The sequence below is a fragment of the Garra rufa genome, chromosome 21 (assembly GCF_049309525.1).
Source record: "Garra rufa chromosome 21, GarRuf1.0, whole genome shotgun sequence".
Lineage (NCBI taxonomy): Eukaryota > Metazoa > Chordata > Actinopteri > Cypriniformes > Cyprinidae > Garra > Garra rufa.
Window position 1 is genome coordinate 6,579,149 of NC_133381.1, and position 19,612 is coordinate 6,598,760.

At 35.5% G+C, this 19,612-nt stretch overlaps 1 protein-coding gene across 1 annotated transcript in view; it reads right to left on the reverse strand.

The window, feature by feature from the left end:
* The window catches only part of LOC141296270 (nesprin-1-like), a 100,898-nt gene extending 81,610 nt beyond the window's left edge, over positions 1-19,288 (reverse strand). Inside the window, exons 1-14 of the mRNA XM_073827534.1 lie at positions 19,143-19,288; positions 18,889-19,022; positions 16,318-16,379; positions 8,801-8,896; positions 8,546-8,629; positions 5,994-6,086; positions 5,728-5,906; positions 5,436-5,632; positions 3,929-4,038; positions 2,101-2,133; positions 1,767-1,874; positions 1,499-1,636; positions 880-1,044; positions 673-785 (exon numbers count right to left, since the gene is read on the reverse strand). Coding sequence (XP_073683635.1) covers positions 673-785; positions 880-1,044; positions 1,499-1,636; positions 1,767-1,874; positions 2,101-2,133; positions 3,929-4,038; positions 5,436-5,632; positions 5,728-5,906; positions 5,994-6,086; positions 8,546-8,629; positions 8,801-8,896; positions 16,318-16,379; positions 18,889-19,022; positions 19,143-19,288 — 1,658 coding nt within the window. The remainder of the gene's footprint in view (positions 1-672; positions 786-879; positions 1,045-1,498; positions 1,637-1,766; positions 1,875-2,100; positions 2,134-3,928; positions 4,039-5,435; positions 5,633-5,727; positions 5,907-5,993; positions 6,087-8,545; positions 8,630-8,800; positions 8,897-16,317; positions 16,380-18,888; positions 19,023-19,142) is intronic.
* Between the last annotated feature and the right edge of the window lie 324 nt (positions 19,289-19,612).

Genomic DNA, 19,612 nt, shown 5'->3' on the forward strand with positions numbered 1-19,612 from the left:
CTGAGGGGTTGCTAGGGTGTTGCTATATGGTTGGCTAGGGCATTCTGGGTGATTGCTAGAGCATTGCTGTTTAGTTGTCTGGAGTGTTCTGAATGGTTGCTAGGGTGTTGCTATGTGATTGTCCAGGGTTATCTAGGTGGTTGCTAAGGTGTTGCTGTGTGGTTGGATGTGGTTGACCAGGGCATTGTTGGTGGTTGCTAGTGTGTTGCTATGTGATTGTCTAGGGCATTCTGGGTGGTTGCTAGGGCATTACTATGTGGTTGATAGAGCATTGCTATTTGGTTGTCTTGGTTGTTCTGGGTGGTTGCTAGTGCGTTGCTATGTGGTTGGCTAGGGTGTTTTCGGTGGTTGCTAGGGCATTACTATGTGGTTGCTTAGGGCATTCTGGGTGGTTGCTAGAGTGTTGATATTTAGTTGTCTGGGGTGTTCTGGGTGGTTGCTAGGGTGTTGCTATGTAATTGTCTGTGTTGTTCTGGCTGGTTGCTAGGGTGTTGCTATATGGTTGGCTTGAGTGTTCTGGGTGGTTCCTAGTGCATGAATATGCAGTTGGCTAGGGTGTTTGGATGGTAGCTAGGTACCTCAAGTCAGTCATTTGATGTTCTGGGCTCTAAACATGGCCATTTCATGTTGCCTTTAAACAGTTTAATTAAACTTAAGATCGTCAGATTTAACCTTTCCGCCATGTCCTGAAGCTGCTCTGGTGGAACCGGGACGCCGTTTACTGATCGGTCTCTGTGAATCTGTTGAAATGTCTGTCGGTGTCCCTCTAAATTTTTCAAAACCTCCTGCACAGAAAGCACAGACATTTTTTTTTATTTTAGCTCCACAGTGATCGGAACAAGTCCCTTAAGAAAGAAAAAAAAAAGTTCTTGCACCTACCTTGTGCTGTTCCAGTTTTCTGTGGATGATGTTGGCCGTCTCTTCATGGGCCTGTTGAATGGGTATGTCCTCTCTCAGGGAAAGTTCTGCCCGATGCAGCCAAGCTCCGATCACTCCCAAAGGGCCCGGCAAAGACTTATCCAGATGGATGTGCCAGTCTAAAAGCTGCGCAAGCCACACAAAAACATTGCAAATATCAAAAGGAGAGATCTGTTTTGAAAGCCGTTCACTGTCTGTGAGGACCCTTCAAGCTGTCAAGTGTCTGGCCAGATTGCAGTGTCCGCTCTGTGGGCTTCTCTGTTCCTTGAAACAAAACAGGCTCTGTGTGTTTGCCCTCTTTCCTCAGTAATGAATCCTGTATCCACAGTCTACGCTCCAGTTCACACTTCATCGCAGCTAATGACAGCTAGAGTAGCGCAGCGGTAACAGTTCAGAGTTGAAATTTGAAGTAAAAACTTTCAAACAGACTTGAAATCTAGAGCAGTTGGACTACTTTTATGATGCTTTTTCTGTTATTTTTTGTGCATCTACTTTTGCTTTCCATTGAAAAAGAACATGATGTGTTGAATAAATGATAACAGTGTTCATTTTTGGGTGAACAAACACGTGAAGCACGTACCCTGACAGTCACATGATCCCAGGCCTGTTTGACCACTGCTTGGTCCACAGACAGTTTACCGTCTCTGTGTACTGGCTGCAAGAGGGACTCGATCTGTTTCTTTCTCATCTCATACTGCACACGGAAATTCTTAAAAGCCTGCAGTCAAAAAAGAAGGACGAAGGAAAAATAATTACATCTGACCTGATAGCAAACTCCATATTGGAGTCTTAAAAGGTGCAAAGACAGTCTATTTTATTCTAAAGATCATGGAAAATTTCAGATTCACCTGATATTTGTCAGTGAGACTCTCTTCAGATCCCTGAGCACGCAGTATATCTCTCTCTAGCTGATCCAGCCAGATCTTCACCTCCCTCAGCACCTTGCGCTCCTCTCGCTGTGCACATCAGACAGCAAGAAACAATGATTTATCACTCGTTTAGCAGGTATTCAGCAAGAAACCCTTATAACAAGAATCCACAGCAGGTAACACAGCAGTGTGAAACAATGAAAAAGAAGAGAGAGAGTCCAATCCCAAATAAGAGTGAAGAACTTCCACTATTTTGTAGTTTGTTACATATAATACGGAGCTATTATGATCCTATGTATTAATATACACATACCTCAAGCATTAGCTCAATATCTTGTGCATCATACTGTCCAGGAGAGCAAAAGCACATCAAAAGATGCAAACACAACACAGTCAAGACGTTAGCAAGATAAAAGCCAGAGAAAGAGAGGAAACAACCAGAGAGTATCCACCACCGACAGGCCATTCTCAGCAAACGGTGACATTTGTGTGTTGTACGGGTCCCAGAAATGAATACTCATATAACTAACAAGATTTTAGTGTAGTTTAGTGTATAATGCAAAACAAAATAAAAAAAAGTTGTTTTCATTTTGAAATGTTTGCTTTTTATCTATCAATGTAAAATATATGTGCTTGTTTTTAATGTGTTATATTGTCATTAAAATAAATATATAGAATAATATTAAAAATAAAAATATTAAGCTTCCATTATCTATGTAATTTTTAAAATGTTTGTATTTTGTAAACATTAATATGTATAAATAAAAATACAGTTGACATACACCTCAAAAGTTTAGATACACCTTGCAGAATCTGCAAAATGTTAATTATTTTACCAAAATAAAAGGGATCAAACAAAATGCATGTTATTTTTTAGTATTGACCTGAAGAAGACATTTCACATAAAAGACGTTTACATGTAGTCTACAAGAAAAAATAATAGCTGAATTTATAAAAATTACCCCGTTCAAAAGTTTACATACACTTGATTCATAATACTGTGTTGTTACCTGAATGATCCACAGCTGTGTTTTTATTTTTTATTTTTGTTTAGTGATAGTTGTTAATGAATCGCTTGCCTTTCCTGAACAGTTAAACTGCCCACAGTTCTTCAGAAAAATCCTTCAGGACCCACACATTTTTTTTGTGGCATATTTGTGTATTTGAACCCTTTCCAACAATGACTGTATGATTTTGAGATCCATCTTTTCACACTGAGGACAACTGACAACCCCCCCCCCCCCCCAAACTCTTAATGCCTACTTTTTCCTTCTGAAGCATCAGTGAGAGTTTGAACCTTCTGTAATAGTTGCACATGAGTCCATCAGTTCTCCTCAGTGTGAAAAGATGGATTTCAAATACACAAAAATGCTGAAAGACCAAAGAAATTTGGGACCTAAAGGACTTTTCTGAAGAACAGCAGGCAGTTTAACTGTTCAGGACAAAGAAGGGACTCATGAACAACTATCAATAAACCAAAAAACACAGCTGTGGATTATTCAGGTAACAATACAGTATTTAGAATCAGGTCATTTTTCTAAATTTAACTATGATTTTCTTGTCAACTATATGTAAACATCTTTTATGTGAAATATCATATTCGGGTCAGTACTAAATAAAAAAAAAATAACATGCATTTTGTATGATCTCTCTTATTTTGGTCAAATAATTAACATTTTTGAGATTCTGCAAGGTGTAAGTAAACTTTTGATCTCAACTGTATGTATGTTCCTGTAATTTAGTAAGTTATTGTTGAAATAATGTTTCCTAATGCTTTCTTTCTAGCACATATGTCACTGTTTCTTGAGAATGTCCCATATATTAAATGCACCTCATGCAGATGAGACATAATCAACTCTTACCTGCAGAGCTGGGATAGAGAGAGCGAATGTAGGAATGGAACGAACCAGCTATGAATGCGCACGGCGAGTAACACAGACAGAGAGACAAAGTGAGCACACAGAGCAATTATGGGCGTGATTCTAGAGTAATGATTCTGTGAATGGATTCCACATTGTGATGGACTACAGTAATGGTTAGTGACTGATGAGGAAGCACTACAGCAGTGACTGCATTAAATAACAACAGCAAGCAGCTAGTGTATTTTTAGCTTGCACATGACCATAAGCACTAAAGCGTACCTCCTCTTGCTGTCCATCTGTCTCGGACTGGTGGGGATCTGGGTAGTGCTTCAGGAACTGAGCTACGTATGTCATTATGGATTTCTCATCAGGCTTGTCCACATCCACATCTGCAATAAAAATAAACAAAAAGTTGGAGGTTTGAACTTCTCAAGTGGAATCCTTGAGATATTATCAATCTTTATAAATCTATGAATGCACACATCTAGTTTTTGTTTGTTTTACTGTGTATAATCAGGTGTTTCACAGACTTCTTGGCATATTAGATGAACCACTGACCTGAAGAGCCAAAATTAGGCTTTTTATTGCATCTTCAAAGGGCTTCTGCCAGATCACATCATGATGTCATGCTAGTCTCTATGTGATCTGGCCTGATGTCATGCTTGAATAGCAGCATGACCTACATAAGAAACTATAACAGCGTCTGTCTATAATGAGGCCCGATAATGACGGATCCCCAGTATAATTAAGCAGCGTCTAATCACATCATACTCAAAACAAATGAGTGGCTCTTCAAAAGCACAACAGATCATTGACTGAATTGACATTATAAGCCATACAACATTAGTCCTGGTGCTACATTCATGGTACTGTATTAGATGGTTATACCATATTCTATGCTATACTTTGAATATTATAAAAAAATATATATTTTAAATTAGTTTATATATATATATATATATATTCAGTTTTCATCTTAATTTTAGTTGAATTTCTGATCAATTTGGTTGTGTTTTTGTCATTTTTATTACACTACCAGTCAAACGTTTTTGAACAGTAAGATTTTTAATGTTTTTAAAGAAGTCTCTTCTGCTCACCAAGCCTGTATTTATTTGATCCAAAGTACAGCAAAAACTGTAACAATGTTAAATATTTTTACTATTTAAAATAACTGTTTTCTATTCGAATATATTTTAAAATATAATTTATTTCTGTGATCAAAGCTAAATTTTCAGCATCATTACTCCAGTCTTCAGTGTCACATGATCCTTCAGAAATCATTCCAATATGCTGATTTTCTGTTTTTAAACACTGATTATTATTATCAATATCTAAAGTTTTAGTTTTAGTTTTTTTTTTTAGTTTTAGCACATCAAAACTAAATTAAAACTAAATTAAAATTGTAAATGTTTGAAAAATAAATTGTTTTTACTTAATTTCAGTTAATGTGTGCTTTATTTCAACTAACAAAAATGTTTTTTATAGTTTTAGTTTTGGTAACGATAATAATCCTGTATATATATATATATATATATATATATATATATATATATATATATATATATATATAGTATAACAGTACTGAATAATTCCCATTTTATTATACCATGGTATCTGCGTGGTAATCCAAGGTAATTTAAAAGGATGTCAGTATATTGCCATTGAACATATCTAAAAAAAAAAATGGCATTCCCATGGAACCATGTCCAAAAACCATGGTAATACCATGGTGCTATTTTGTAAGTCTGTTGGAGAGAATCTGGAGAAAAATAAGTTGTATCAGTACCTTCAGGATCTAGTAAACGTGGTATTCCCAGTTCATTCTCTGCCACGCTGAAAGCCTCTTCCAGATTCTCACGATTACTTCTTTTTCTCACAATGTCCATGTCCACGAGTTCTGGCCGAATGGCATGAATAACAGAATGGAAGGCCACACCACTGCGCCAACTAGGACCAAAGTCTTTAACTTCAATCCCAAGACGCCTTGAGAGAAGAAATAACGACAGTTGACATATCCATTTCGAATGAGCTTGTATTTATCTTTAAAAATCTTCTTCAGTTAATTAAAAACAACATACTTGGTTGCTGTGCTTTGGACCCATCTGAGCAGGGCTTTTTTGGCGTTGCCCTGAAACTTTGTCATCACTTTGCGTTTCATAGGAGGACTTCCCGTTTCAGAGCTGGCCATGCTATCCACTGAAGACGCACTGCTGGATAAAGCCTGAAGGGCTGGAAGATTACTGGTCAACTCCTCAATCTGCAAAAGTTTTTAAAGACAGACCCTTAAAACCCAGATACATACAGACATATGACAGATCCTACCATCATAATTGACAAATATTACCTGGAAATAGAGGATAATGGTCCATATCAGCCCCAAAACAATGGACGGGCGTCCATCAGCAATGTCGGTGGCATTGATATTGACTAGTTTGATCTGGAAAATAAACATTTCTCATGTTAGAAAGTCTTAAATTACTAAATCATAAATGTATAGACATATTATCCACAGATCCGAGGTCAGTGCAAACAAGCCAGTCTAAACCAGCACTATCGTGCAGAATACCACCAAGAACGTGCATTAAGAAAGTAAACAGGGTCCATTTTGATTTCATGTCAACTTGACTAAAGGTAGCCAGACATATTCACTTCTTAGGGAATAAGCAATATGAATATGCACCAATATGAGGAACGTAAGTGAAGAGAAATAAACTATTTGCTCATGGTCAGCCAGTCATGGACATCATAAGAGATGCTGTGGAAAAAACAAGCTTTCTAAAAATAATTGCAGCACTTGCAGCCAGTAGCAGCTACAACAGAGATCGGTAAATAATGGAGTTGCTTGCTGCATACGGTACGCATCATCAAATGCAGATATGCGTAACAAGAGAAGGTGTTTGTGATAACTGTGACTAGAGAAGTACTGACCGGAGACCCTCGGTATACAGACTGAGACAAGACATGTTAAGAAAGAGGACAGAGTTAGAAACCAAGTATGATGAGAGACAGATGCAGGACTGGGACATATGAACATATTCAATGATCAGTTAAAACTATGTTCAGCTGAATCATTCCTATTATGCAGTTCATTTAGCATCAGTATGATTTTTTTGGGGGGGGAAATTAGTACTTTTATTGAGCAAGGATGCATTAAATTGATCAAAAGTGACAATGAAGTCATTTATGTTACAAAAGATTTTTTATTTCAAATAAATGCTGTTCTTTCAATTCATTAATCAAGATTTCTTTTAAAAAATTTTAAAGAAAAAAGCTCAACAATTTTTTAATGTTGATAATAATATTAAATATTTCTTAAAGCAGCAAATATGCATATTAGAATGATTTCTAAAGGATCATGTGACACTGAAGACTGGGGTAATGATGTCAAAAATGACACTTTAAAATATGTTCAAATAGAAAAACAGTTATTTTAAATAGTAAAAATATTTCACAATTTTACCGTTTTTGCTGTACTTTGGATAAATTAAACGTAGGCTTGGTGAGCAAAAGTGACTTCTTAGTAAAAACATTAAAAATCTTACTGTTCAAAACGTTTTGACTGGTAGTGTATTTAAAATAGAAATATTTTGTAACATTATAAATGTCTTTACTGTCAATTTAATGGATTCTTGCTGAATGAAAGTAATATTCTAAAGTAATTTTAAATTGTTATTTTAAATTAATGCACATTTGCTAAGAATAAAAGGTATCCTTTTATGTGACTGAAACATTAGTTTTTCTTTTTTTTATGTCAAGGGAGTATACATTTTAGTATACATTTTTATAATGCCCACAGAATCTGAATGATATACAATAAAGAGGAAATAAAAAGGAAAAAGAAGAGAAAACAGAACCATAAAAAAGAGAGGGGGAATAAAACAAATAAATAAACAAACCAGCAGGGTAAGGTACACATAATGGTGACCATGCATGGTTACATTAAATTTGCATTACTGAGATATATAATTATATCTATTTTAACCCCTTAACTGTCACTCCCATTTTTGAACAGAGACGTGAAAATGAAGAATTAAAACTTACATTTTTACGAAAACATTTTGTAATATGACTTTGATGTACATTTTTCATGGTAATGCAATGTCTGATTTAAAAATGGCTTTCAAAGGATGAATTTTGAAATTTTAAGTTTTCAACTGATATGTAATTTCTTATGATTTCTAAAGTGTGATAAGGAAAAAGGCAACGAGGAAGTCTGTTTGTGACAAAGGTCAGAACTCCTGTTATGAAGTATATTTTTGAGGTGCACTCTTGTCATAAATTAATCTATTATTTTTCCTACATAATTTTGTAACACAATTTTTTTTTTAAATATCTATTTAGGAGCCTTAGATCTTTCCAACGATATATAGTTTTGTACCATATCATGTCTTGTAAAAAAAAATCCCTTTTTTTCTAAAAGGAGCTTCAATGATGTGGAAGTGACATCACGTTTGGTGGATAATCAAAAGCACAAAAATCTGTCCCAATAAGTATTATCAATGGATTTAATGAATTCAGTGATGTTTTGCGCTGTTAGTCAGTGTGATATTTCAAAAGATGGAAACATATTCATTTTAAGTTAACTCTCATGTAAGCTATCAGTCAATTCCTCACTGAGCAATGACTTACTTTAGCTTTAATTTCCATCCTGTTCATTTCCTGTCCTTGCCTGATCTTGACCAGAGCATATTTCTGACAATCTACTATATCCTTTTCTAGATTTTCTTGAATGATAGCGGAAGCATATGCATTTTTAAAAGCTAGACTTTACCAAGGTACTGCATAACAGGAATGACCCAGCTGGGAGTGTTATACAGAATATCACCATATAATTAAGACAGACAAGCAGTTCAATGAGACAGATAAGATACCCTGAGTGTTAATAGCGTCACCTACCTTCCTTCCCTCCAGGAACTTAAGAGCTGTGCCGATGTTGGACACCCAGTGGATCCTTTTGAGTTGCCGGCCCTGTTCGCATGGCTGCAGGGAAATTCGAGAGGTTTATCAGGAGCAGAAATGAAAGGAAGCAGGACTCTATCAAGCCCATCATATTGGCATTAAACACACTTTGTCATGCCAGCAGCTGTTGCGCTCAATGCAGAGGTTTCACACAAGGATAATCTGCAGATATTGCATCACAGCGACACTTACTAATCTCTGTCCAGACAGCACCTCTAACAGAGCCAGCAGTTTCACCCCATCCTTGATGTCCTCAAAGAGGTCGTTGACTTCATAAGGAGGTTTGTGCTGAAGGAGGAATAAACAAACAGGAAACTTAATGAACGCTTATAGTGCTTTGATTCCAAAAGTGTTGGATGCTTGTGCTCTTGTGCTGCTCTGACTAATTTCTTCTGCTTTATTATTCTCATTCTACTTCATTCTTATTCTACCTTATAAGTCGCTTCAGCTCATCTGCTGAATAAATACATATAAATGCTTTTAGGTCATCAGAAATTCCTCTCTTCATTCCCAGAGGAATCTAAGTTTCAGCCTCAGAAAATGCTCTTTCAAAGTTTGGGATACACAAAGTTTGACAAGTTCTCACTGTTTACAACATATGTTTGTCTTAAAATTACTTAGGAGAAAAAATAGATGCAAATTAATTAATAATTGATATAGACCCTGGTTAGGTATGTTTTGAACCACGCTGCGCTGGTTTAGACTGGTCCTTAGTTGGTCATGGGTTTAGGACCAGTTTAAACCAGCTCATGACCAACTAAGAACGAGCTTAAACCAGCTCAAACCAGTTACCAAAACATACCTAACCAGCATATACTGTTATTTCAACAGAGCAGTAAGAGTAGAGCTATAAAAATACTGTGGATAGCAGAAGTGTTGGATTTATAGTGAAATGTTCAAACAAGCGTTGGTACAGTGGCAGTTTATGATTCTTCATGAATTTCTTCTTGAAATTTCATTATTATCTCTCATTGCCTGATGTTTCGATCTCACATCACACTTCAACTAGAAATGGCACGCAGCATTCAAACTTGCGGTCACAGAAAGACTGAAACTACAATCTGTGCAGGCAGATGAAACTCTAACAAACTCTAAATAAACTGTAAATGCAAATTCATTTTTCATGGAGAAGCAGTGAAATACTGACGGTAAATAGACAAAGGCAATATAAATGCTGTTTTTATTTAAATATGGTGATCGTTCAGTACCATATACGCTATACACTACAGTTTTATGACAGTTATTATTTTTTTAAATCTTACTTTTATTCAGCAAGAATGCATTAAATTGACAGTAAATACATTTATAAAAGTTATTTATAAAAAGTTATGTTTTTTATAGTGTTTTATGAACAGTAAGATTTTTTAATGTTTTTTTAAAGAAGTCTCTTCTGCTCACCAAGCCTGCATTTATTTGATCCTAAGTACAATAAATATTTTTACTAATTAAAATAACTGTTTTCTATTTATAATATTTTTTATGTTGAAAAGAGCTCGTAGAATTTTTCCAGGTTTATTTGATGAATAGAAAGTTCAGAAGAACAGCATTTATCAGAAATAGAAATAATTTGTAACATTATAAATGTCTTTATCATCACTTTTGATCAATTTAAAGCATCCTTGCAAAATAAAAGTATTAATAATTTCCTAAATAATAAATAAATAAGTAAATAAACTGATTCCAAGCTTTTGAATGGTATAGTGTATAATGTTACAAAGTTACAAATTACAAATTACTCAACTGTTTTAAATATTGATAATAATAACAATGATAAATGTTTCTTAAACAGTAATTTAGCATATCAGAATGATTTCTGAAGGATCGTGTGACACTGAAGACTGGAGTAATGATGCTGAAAAGTTAGCTTTGATCACAGGAATAAATTGCATTTTAAAATATATTCAAATAGAAAACAGTTATTTTAAAAAAATAGTAAAAATACTTCTAAATTTTTTTGTTTTTGCTGTACTTTGGATCAAATAAATGAAGTCTTGGGGAGCAGAAGAGACTTTTAAAATCTTAAAAAACATTTAAAATCTTACTGTTCAAAAACTTTTGACTGGTTGTCTAAATGCTGTTTGAGCTTTCGGTTTATCAAACAATCCTAAAAGAAATCATCTGTTTCCACAAAAATGTTAAGCAGCCACTGTTATTTAACACTGATAATAATAAGTAATGTTTGTTGAGCAGCATATTAGCATATAAGTATGATTTCTGAAGGATCATGTGAGACTGAAGATTGAAGTAATGATGCTGAAAATTCAGTTTTGCATCACAGAAATAAATTACATTTTAAAATATATTTAAATAGAAAATTGTTAAATTGTAATAATATTTCCCATTTTTACTGTATATTTAATCAAATAAATGCAGTCTTGGTGAGCATAAGATCTCACTTAACCCAAACTTGTGAATGGTAGTGTACCAGTACTACAATCTAACACCTGCACATTGTAAAGCTACTGTATAATATTTGCAAGGACTATCACTAGAATAGAACATATGACACAGGTCTAAGTTTACTTTGAAAATCTCAGCTCAGCTGCTTCCATAAAAACATCATAAAAAAGTCCATGTGCTTTTTCAAAGGAAATGGACACAATAGGAAAAGATAACAGATGTGTCAGATGTCAAACCAAAATAGAATAAACTTCCCATCATGGAAAATCTTCATAAGTGATGTGCAAACACATTTGCTTTGGTCATGCTGACTATTGAGAAAAAAAATGTGACCCTGGACCACAGGTATATTTGTAGCAATAGCCAAAATTACATTTTATGGGTCAAAATGATCTATTTTTCTACTATGTTAAAAATTAGGATTAGGATATTAAGTAAAGATCATGTTCCATGGAAATATTTAGTAAATGTCCTACCCTAAATATATCAAAATTTTATTTCTGATTAGTAATATGCATTGCTAAGAAAATTCATTTGAACAAATTTATTTGCACCTTCAGATTCCAGATTTTCAAACAGTTGTTCTAACCTATTGTTCCATCCTAACAAACCATACATCAATGGAAAGCTTATTTATTTGGCTTTCAGATTAATCTATAAATCTCAGTTTAAAAAAAAAAAGACCCTTATGACTGGTTTTGTGGTCCAGGGTCACATATAATATAGGAAGCAAGAAATGTAAATGCAAAAATATTCAATAAAACAACAGAAAATAGCTGTACAGACAGGCCAGCCAGCACACACACACACACACACACACACACACACAGACAGCAATGTCAATCTGCAGACTCAGAAAGCATTACATAGCATATTCCGCAGCTCAGTTAGTATGCACTGAGCGTGTGCTTTCTATACGGCGCTGCCTTACTGCAGTGAACCCACTGGCTGCAGAAATTACTCTGATTCTTCAAACTTTCATAGTGGTGTTGTGCAGCAGATTGTGTGGAACAAAAGGCCCCTCAGTGCAATCTGTGCTGACTGGAATACTTAAACCCACCATTTGTGTCAGATTATCCTCTCTTTGTGCTTTGCAAAGTGCCCCGTCACCAAAGCAACTAATCACGCATAATGAGGAGAGAGGGAGGAGCAACAACAATCACAACAGCTCCACTTCAGCATGTGGGTCATTGTACATAACCAAGTGACTTTAACAATGAATAGCTGATGTCATCATTTACTATGTGCTATTAAAGCATTTTCTTACCACTACAACAAAAGTATAGTGACTTCCTTTTATTTTGAATAGCTTTCTCTTTCTATTTCTTTAAGAGGATGTCTTTTTGGCTTGTCCCAAAAACACTTTCATCTTTTCTGTGCATTATCGAATGCTAATTTTTTGGTTAAGAAAAAAGGCTACTTATATCTTTAGTTATGTATAAACATATTTTTTAGATTCAGGTAATCATATTATAAAATGTTTAAATATTCCTTATTAAAATATATACCATTCCATCATTATCCTTTAAAAAATTAGAAATGTCAACATCGATATTTTTTTTATTTTCTTTGTTGTTATGTTTGTCACTCTCTACAATTAAAAAATTTGGTGTAGAAACAATTTTCACCTTAACTGCTAGTAAATATCACAAATGCAATAAAAGTAAATATGAGGCATATAAGAGATGTTTAAAGTTAAAAAACAGAAATGTACACTAATAATTCAATAAACTTTTTTTGTAGGAGGTAAGTATATTTTTTTTTTAGAAATGTTAAACTGCAAAAAATAAACTGACTCACTCTTTCTTAAGACATTATAATGTTTTTTTAACACATTAAAACATTATAACACAATTAAAACACATCAATAATATAAATCACTTATGGCGAGACACTGCAGGTGAATAGGGTAAAAGAATTAACTAAAAGATATCAGCTTACTTACCCAGTTAATTGATTACATTGATAATTGCAAACATTTTTTGTATTACAAGTTTTCTAAAATGTTAGGTTTAAATATGGAAATGAGGCATTATTTAATGAAATATGCACTAATTTGCATACATTTCTAGTACAAAAATCTAAACACCGGATGAAGTCAGTTTAAAAATTCTTGTTGAATTTTTTTGACATATTAGAGTCAAATGTTTTACAGAGGGGATTTTGGGTATCTCATATTGTCACTCCATAATAAAATGTTGTATAAAATCAAGCAAATTATAAATGAACAAATCCCTCTGTAAAAACCTTCGAAAAATAGACAGGAATAAAAATTTAAGGTTTGGTGTGTGTAAGTGTTACTGAAGCGGAGATTTCTGGCTCAGTGTAGGAGAAAACACTAATTTTAAGAAAAAGGCCTTAAAAAATGTATTGTAATTGAAATCTATTGACACAAATAGATAAAGTGCTATAAAAGAAACACTTAACAGTGTCTTTTGGGTGTTTTCTTTCCACTAGTCTGAAAAAACACTTTATGAAAAACCAAAAAGCCCTAAATCTCAAACTTGACAGGTGCATGAAAAAACAGTTTTTGCCTGCAGTGTCTCCCCTTAAAGTCAGCATGCCATCAAAACCAAACTAATTTATTCCAAAATAGAGATATGTTTGTCTTTTTGTAAAATGCAACAACAAATGCAAAACGTTCTTTTTCGGTGCAAATCCCTCTTATTTTTCAACCTTTTCCCACTCTGGGACTTTTCACTCAGAAATAAATCACATTATGCCAGTAAAAAGGGCTGCAAATGCAGTCTAAAATAAACTTAAGTGACAAAAATTATAATCTTCCTATAATATTTTTCCTAAATCACTTTTTCAAAATGTAAAATGCAACCATATAACGCTGACCAGGTCCTGACTGATTGCATCTTGAATATTCTGTTGTTGAATTTTAATCACAGTATCTGAAATCAGCGGGCACAAACTTCAAAGACCTCAGGAGCGAAACATGCTTCTTCCCACTGAGAATTGTTCCAGCCTCACTCCATGGCCATCTGCACATACCTACAGTGTCCAAAACTTCCTAGAATCACCCTTGTCTCCATAAACAAAGATTCAATCTGCATTTCAACATAACGCAGGCTTCATTCAAAGGAAATACCCTAAAAACAGTCAACTTAACATAGTACGACAGAGGATTTGACAAAAAGTCTCATTCCAGTTGAAGCACTTTCACCTGTCAGACATAAAAATCTGTCCCTATAAACGCCTGACACAACATGTCAACCCAGAGGATCTGACTTGCAAACAGAGGAAGTTCTGGTGTCACAGCGGATTCTGAAGATGCTCCGTTGAACAGAGATTCAAAAGTGACAGGTCATATAAAAAGACCTGCATCTTTCCTAAAAGTACCAAAAAGTGGTAATATCATTGTCTTAGAGGTTTATTTTTGTTTCTGGGGTCAAAATAAATGACTATGGTTTATTTTTGTTTCTGGGGTCAAAATAAATGACTATTTCAATATATGACATAGATATACTGTGCAAACATACACATAAATATATATGTAAAAGTATATGAAAGCCACATAAGAAAAACATGTTAATCATAATTATTATAAGTCTAAATTATTAAACATAAAATCATAATTGTGACATAAAAAGTGAAGACTATGAGATAAAAAGTTAATATTAATGACATAAATCAAAATTACGATACAAAAAGTAATAATTTGTAAAATTTAAAAACTCAACCTTTCTAAAGGTGTAATTATATTGCAAGTATTTTTTATATAATAACTTCTGTCATAATTATGACATGAGCCAAAAATTCTGACATAATAATTAAAAATTATGAGATATAAAGTCGTAATTTTAACATAAAAAGAAGTCGAAATTATGAGATTAAAAGTAGTTGTGGAAATGTCAAATTAAACTGTAAAACGTTCATTCTTAAACTTTTCTGAAGGAATGAGCACAACCTCAAATATATAAAAAGTCAAAATTATGAGATAAAAAGTAATTTGTAGAAATGTCAAACTAAACACTAAAATGCTCAACCTTTCTGAAGGCATAATTGTATCCCAATACATATGAAAGTATTTTTTAATATTATAACTTCTGTCATAATTATGACATGAGTCAAAATTCTGACATAAAAAGTCAAAATTATGGATATAAAGTCAAAATTGTAACATAAAAAGTCGAAATTATGAGATAAAATGTTAGTATTTGTGGAAATGTCAAATTAAACTTAAAACGTTCACCCTCAACGCTAAAGGAACAGGTACATCCCAAAATATATAAAAAGTCAAAATTATGAGATCTAAAGTAATAATTGTGACATAAATCAGTCAAAATTGAGATAAGAAAAATCAGTATTTGTGTAAATGCCAAATTAAACTGTAAAATTTCACCCTCAACCTTTTTTAAGGAATAAGTACATCCCAAAATATATAAAAAGTCAAAATTATGAGATATAAAGTAAAAATTGTGACATAAAACTGTCAAAATTATGAGATAAAAAGTCTCTATTTGTGGACATGTCAAATTAAACTCTTAATATAAAAAAAGGATTTTTACACTATGTCTTAATTATGATAATTATTGGTCAAAATTATTAGATAAAAAGTCTACAAAATGATTAGTCATGATTAATCGATTCAAAATGTAAAAAAATTATATACACATGATTTTTGTCAGTTTTAACTTTTTGCCATAATTACAATTTACCAAAGCATGTTTGGCCTCTATATCATCTCGCAGTTTCATTTCATAAATTCAGTGCACATTTCCAGAGTTGTTCTTAATGCTCAGCCTACTAACACAAGATCACCCACTCATCTTGGCCATGGCAGTGGGACGCCATCACAACACAGCATTCATTCTCAAAGCACACACAAACAGCGCCCTTCATCTTTTTTATTAGAGTATTAGAGCATTACACCCCCTCACTCACTGTTTACTGTCCTGCACAACGATCATCCTTTAATCATCTGAGCTTTACTCGGTTACACAGACATTTGCCCTTTAGAGTCATTATGACATTAGGCTACAAAGCAAATCACATGGACCATTCACTGTTCATGGATGATGGGTCAGGAAGACAGTAACACAGCCATCACTGCTTAAGACACTGGTGAATTTCCTATATACTCAGTTAGTGATTGTCTATCATGATGTAACAGCAGCAAAAAGCACCTAAGCCACAGTTAAAAAGTGTCTATATGCCACTGTTTTAAAAAGATATAGAACATGCACATTATAAGAAAAACAATTACTGTTGTTGTTGTTGTACTGTAGGCCAGTGTAAATAGTATACAAGCTAAATGTGGCATCCAAATAAAAAAATTAAAAAACTGTAAAACATCTTACCTTGGCCAAGTGTGAATTAATCCACTTTGTAAAAGTTCTTTTTTGCACTGCCTCCTGTTCATCTGCAAAAGAGAGAAAAGCAATAACCACATAAGTAAGCAGATATGTTTTACTTTTTAACATCCAGTGAGATATTACGCTTTTCCATCTTTTTCATTCGGCTCTCAGCCATCATGACTCACCTGGTTATTTTCTTATATTTGTGAGAAACACTTTCAAGAGTATTTACTACAGAATACTGTACATTTTCATTCATGTTGAAAGCTATAGAGGATATATTCACCAGCACAGGAGAGCTGAGAGTCCACACGTGGCATGAGCAAAAACATCGACATTATATCAGAAACATGTGCCAGTATTCCCATTATTACACATATACTCAGCATAAACAACATTAATGCAGATTTTAAGCAAAAACACACAGATATGCTCCGAATGTCTATTTATGTGCACTGCACAAGCTCTCAAGTATATAAGAGCATTGCTAAAGCATTGCTATGTGGTTGCTAGGATGTTATAAGCGGCTACCAGGCAGTTTCTATGGATTTGCTTTGCTGTGCGGTTGCTAGGATGTTTTTGAGCAGTTGCCATACTGTTACCATGGATTTGCAAAGATATTCTGCATGCCAGGCCAGCCTCTTGTATGCAGCCATAAAGATGTTCTAAAGTGGTTGCTAAGATGTAAAAAAGTCTGCAAATGTGTTCTGGTGGTTGTCAGGGTGTTGCTAGGGAGCCATAAAGATTTTCTAAGTTGTTGCCATGGAATTGCAAATAGCCTACAAATGTGTTCTGGTGGTTGCCAGGGTGTTGCTATGCAGTTTCAATGATGCTTTGTGTTGTTGTCAGAGCAGGCCGTTCCTATGCAGTTACAAAGGTACTCAACATGGTTTTTAGGAAGTTGCTATGCAGCCATAAAGATGTTCCAAAGTGGTTGCTAAAATTTGCTGTGTGGTTGTCAGGGTGTTACAATGCAGGATGTTTTATATTGTTGCCACAGCATTGCAAACAGTCTGCAAATGTGTTCTGGTGGTAGTCAGGGTGTTGCTATGCAGCCATAAAGGTGTCCTAAGAGGTTACTTAGATGTGCTGGGTGGTTATCAGAGTGTTGCTATGCAGAATATTCCATGTTGTTGCCACAGCTTTGAAAATAGTCTGCAAAAGTGGTTGCCAGGATAATATATGCAGCCATAAAGATATTCTAAATGGTTGTCATGGCATTGCTATGCTAGAATGTACTGTGTTTGCCAGGGTTCCAGGATGCTCTGTGTTGTTGCCAGGCCATTCCTATGCAGTTGGAAATGGTTGTCAGGAAGTTTCTATGCAGCCACAAAGATGTTTTAAAGTGGTTGCTTGGGTGTTGCTATGTGGTTCTACGGGAATGCAAAGTGGCTGCAAAGGTTTTTGGAGCTGTTGCCAGTGTGTTGCCATGCAGGCGTAAATGGTTGCCAGGGTGTTGCTATGTGGATGCCAGTGTGTTCTGGGTGGTTTACAGAGTGTTGTTAAGCAGGATGTTCTAAGCAGCTGCCAGGCTGTTGCTATGGAGTTGCAATGGTATTCTGTATGATTTCCAGGCCTTTACTATGCAGCCATAAAGATGTTCAGAGTGGTTGTTAGAGCATTGCTATGTTGTTAGAATGTTCTATGTGGTTACCAGGGTGTTGCTATGCGGTTTCTAGGATGCTCTGTGTTGTTCTCAAGGCATTGCAAAGGTATTTTGCGTGGATGCAAGGCTGTTCCTATGCAGTTCCAAATGATTGTCAGGAAGATTCTATGCAGCCATAAAGATGTTCTAAGTGGTTGCTAGGATGCCATGGGTGGTGCTAGAATATATTCTGTTTGGTTGCAAGGACATGGCAAAGTGTCTGCCAGGAGTGGCTGTCATGGTGTTGCCATGCAGTTGCAAAAGTGTTGCCAAGGTGTTGCCATGTGGTTAATAGTGTGTTTTGGGTGGTTGCCAAGGTGTTGCTAAGCAAGACATTCTAAGCAGCTGCTGGGCTGTTGCAGTGGTATTCTGTGTGATTGGCAGGCCTTTTCTATGCAGCCATAAAGATGTTCTGAGTGATTGTAACGTCATTGCTATGGAATTGTTAGGATGTTCTGTGTGTGTTCTGGATGGTTGCTAGGGTGTTGCTTTGTGGTTGCCAGGCCATTGCCACACAGTTACAAAGTCGTTCTGAATGGTTTCTAAGGTGTTGTGAGTGTTGCTAGGGGGTGTTTCCTAACCAAAAGAGTCCACCCCCCAAGTTTCAATAATATTCTGCTTCTGATTTTTTTAATCGTCTGCAAGGTGAAAAAAGTTTACTATTGTAACAATTTATTACTGTACAAATCAATAACCCTAAGTATGCGAAACATTAGTGATGCTTGACTTTGCAAACAGCATATGCACAAATCTTGCAGAGCATTTTTAGACACAGATAAGGTCATTTAGGTCACCAACAAACACCCACCAGACATATTTATGCGTGATGGGCTCAGACAGACCAGCCATATTCACAACAGACAACATCCTATGTTTGCATGCATGTTCTAATGCAATGCACGGGGCATGTTTAGGAAGCATCCATGTACTGTAGCACACATGGCATGCCGGTGCAGCCTTAAGCACACCACAGCCATCATAATCCAACATGCGCAGCTGTAAAGAGGTTCGCATCAGCACTCGTGTGCAGCCGTGACCCGTGCCAACACGGTGATTACCTCTCCTGAGGAGGAAGACGAGGAAGACCTCAGCTGGCCAATAATGTCTAGTGAGCCATATGACGTGTCACTGCATATCTGGATCATGCATCTGTTTCACCTACATTCAGTGAAGCACAGACTACGTGTAAATCTGAGCTATAGGCTCCCACACTCCAGTCGGATGAGAGGAGACGTCAATGTCCCACTTACCGCGGAGATACTGAAAGAATCCCGTCACCAGATTCAAAGACGTGGTCTTTTTCACAGCTACGTCCTTAAAGTGAGCCATTGTGAGCCCTGCATTCCCTCCGTTTCTTTGTGTCCTTCATGTGTGAAAGTGCGCGCGTGTCATCCAGGGAGGAAAACCAGATCAGCTATCCTTTATTTCCTCCGGGAAGCAGAACAGTGCAGGCGGAGGATCTTTCCGTATGAAAATACAGCGCGACTGAGCGCTGGAGGATGAAACCTCCCCCTCCTCCTGTTGTCTCTCTCTTTCTCTCTCCCTCTCTCTCTCCTCCGCTGTGGATAGGCTGCTAATCGAGGGCAGTTTTTTATGAGCCAGGCAACTTCCTGTTGTTGGTGGAGCTGGAGAGATGTGCTGGTGTGGATGCTC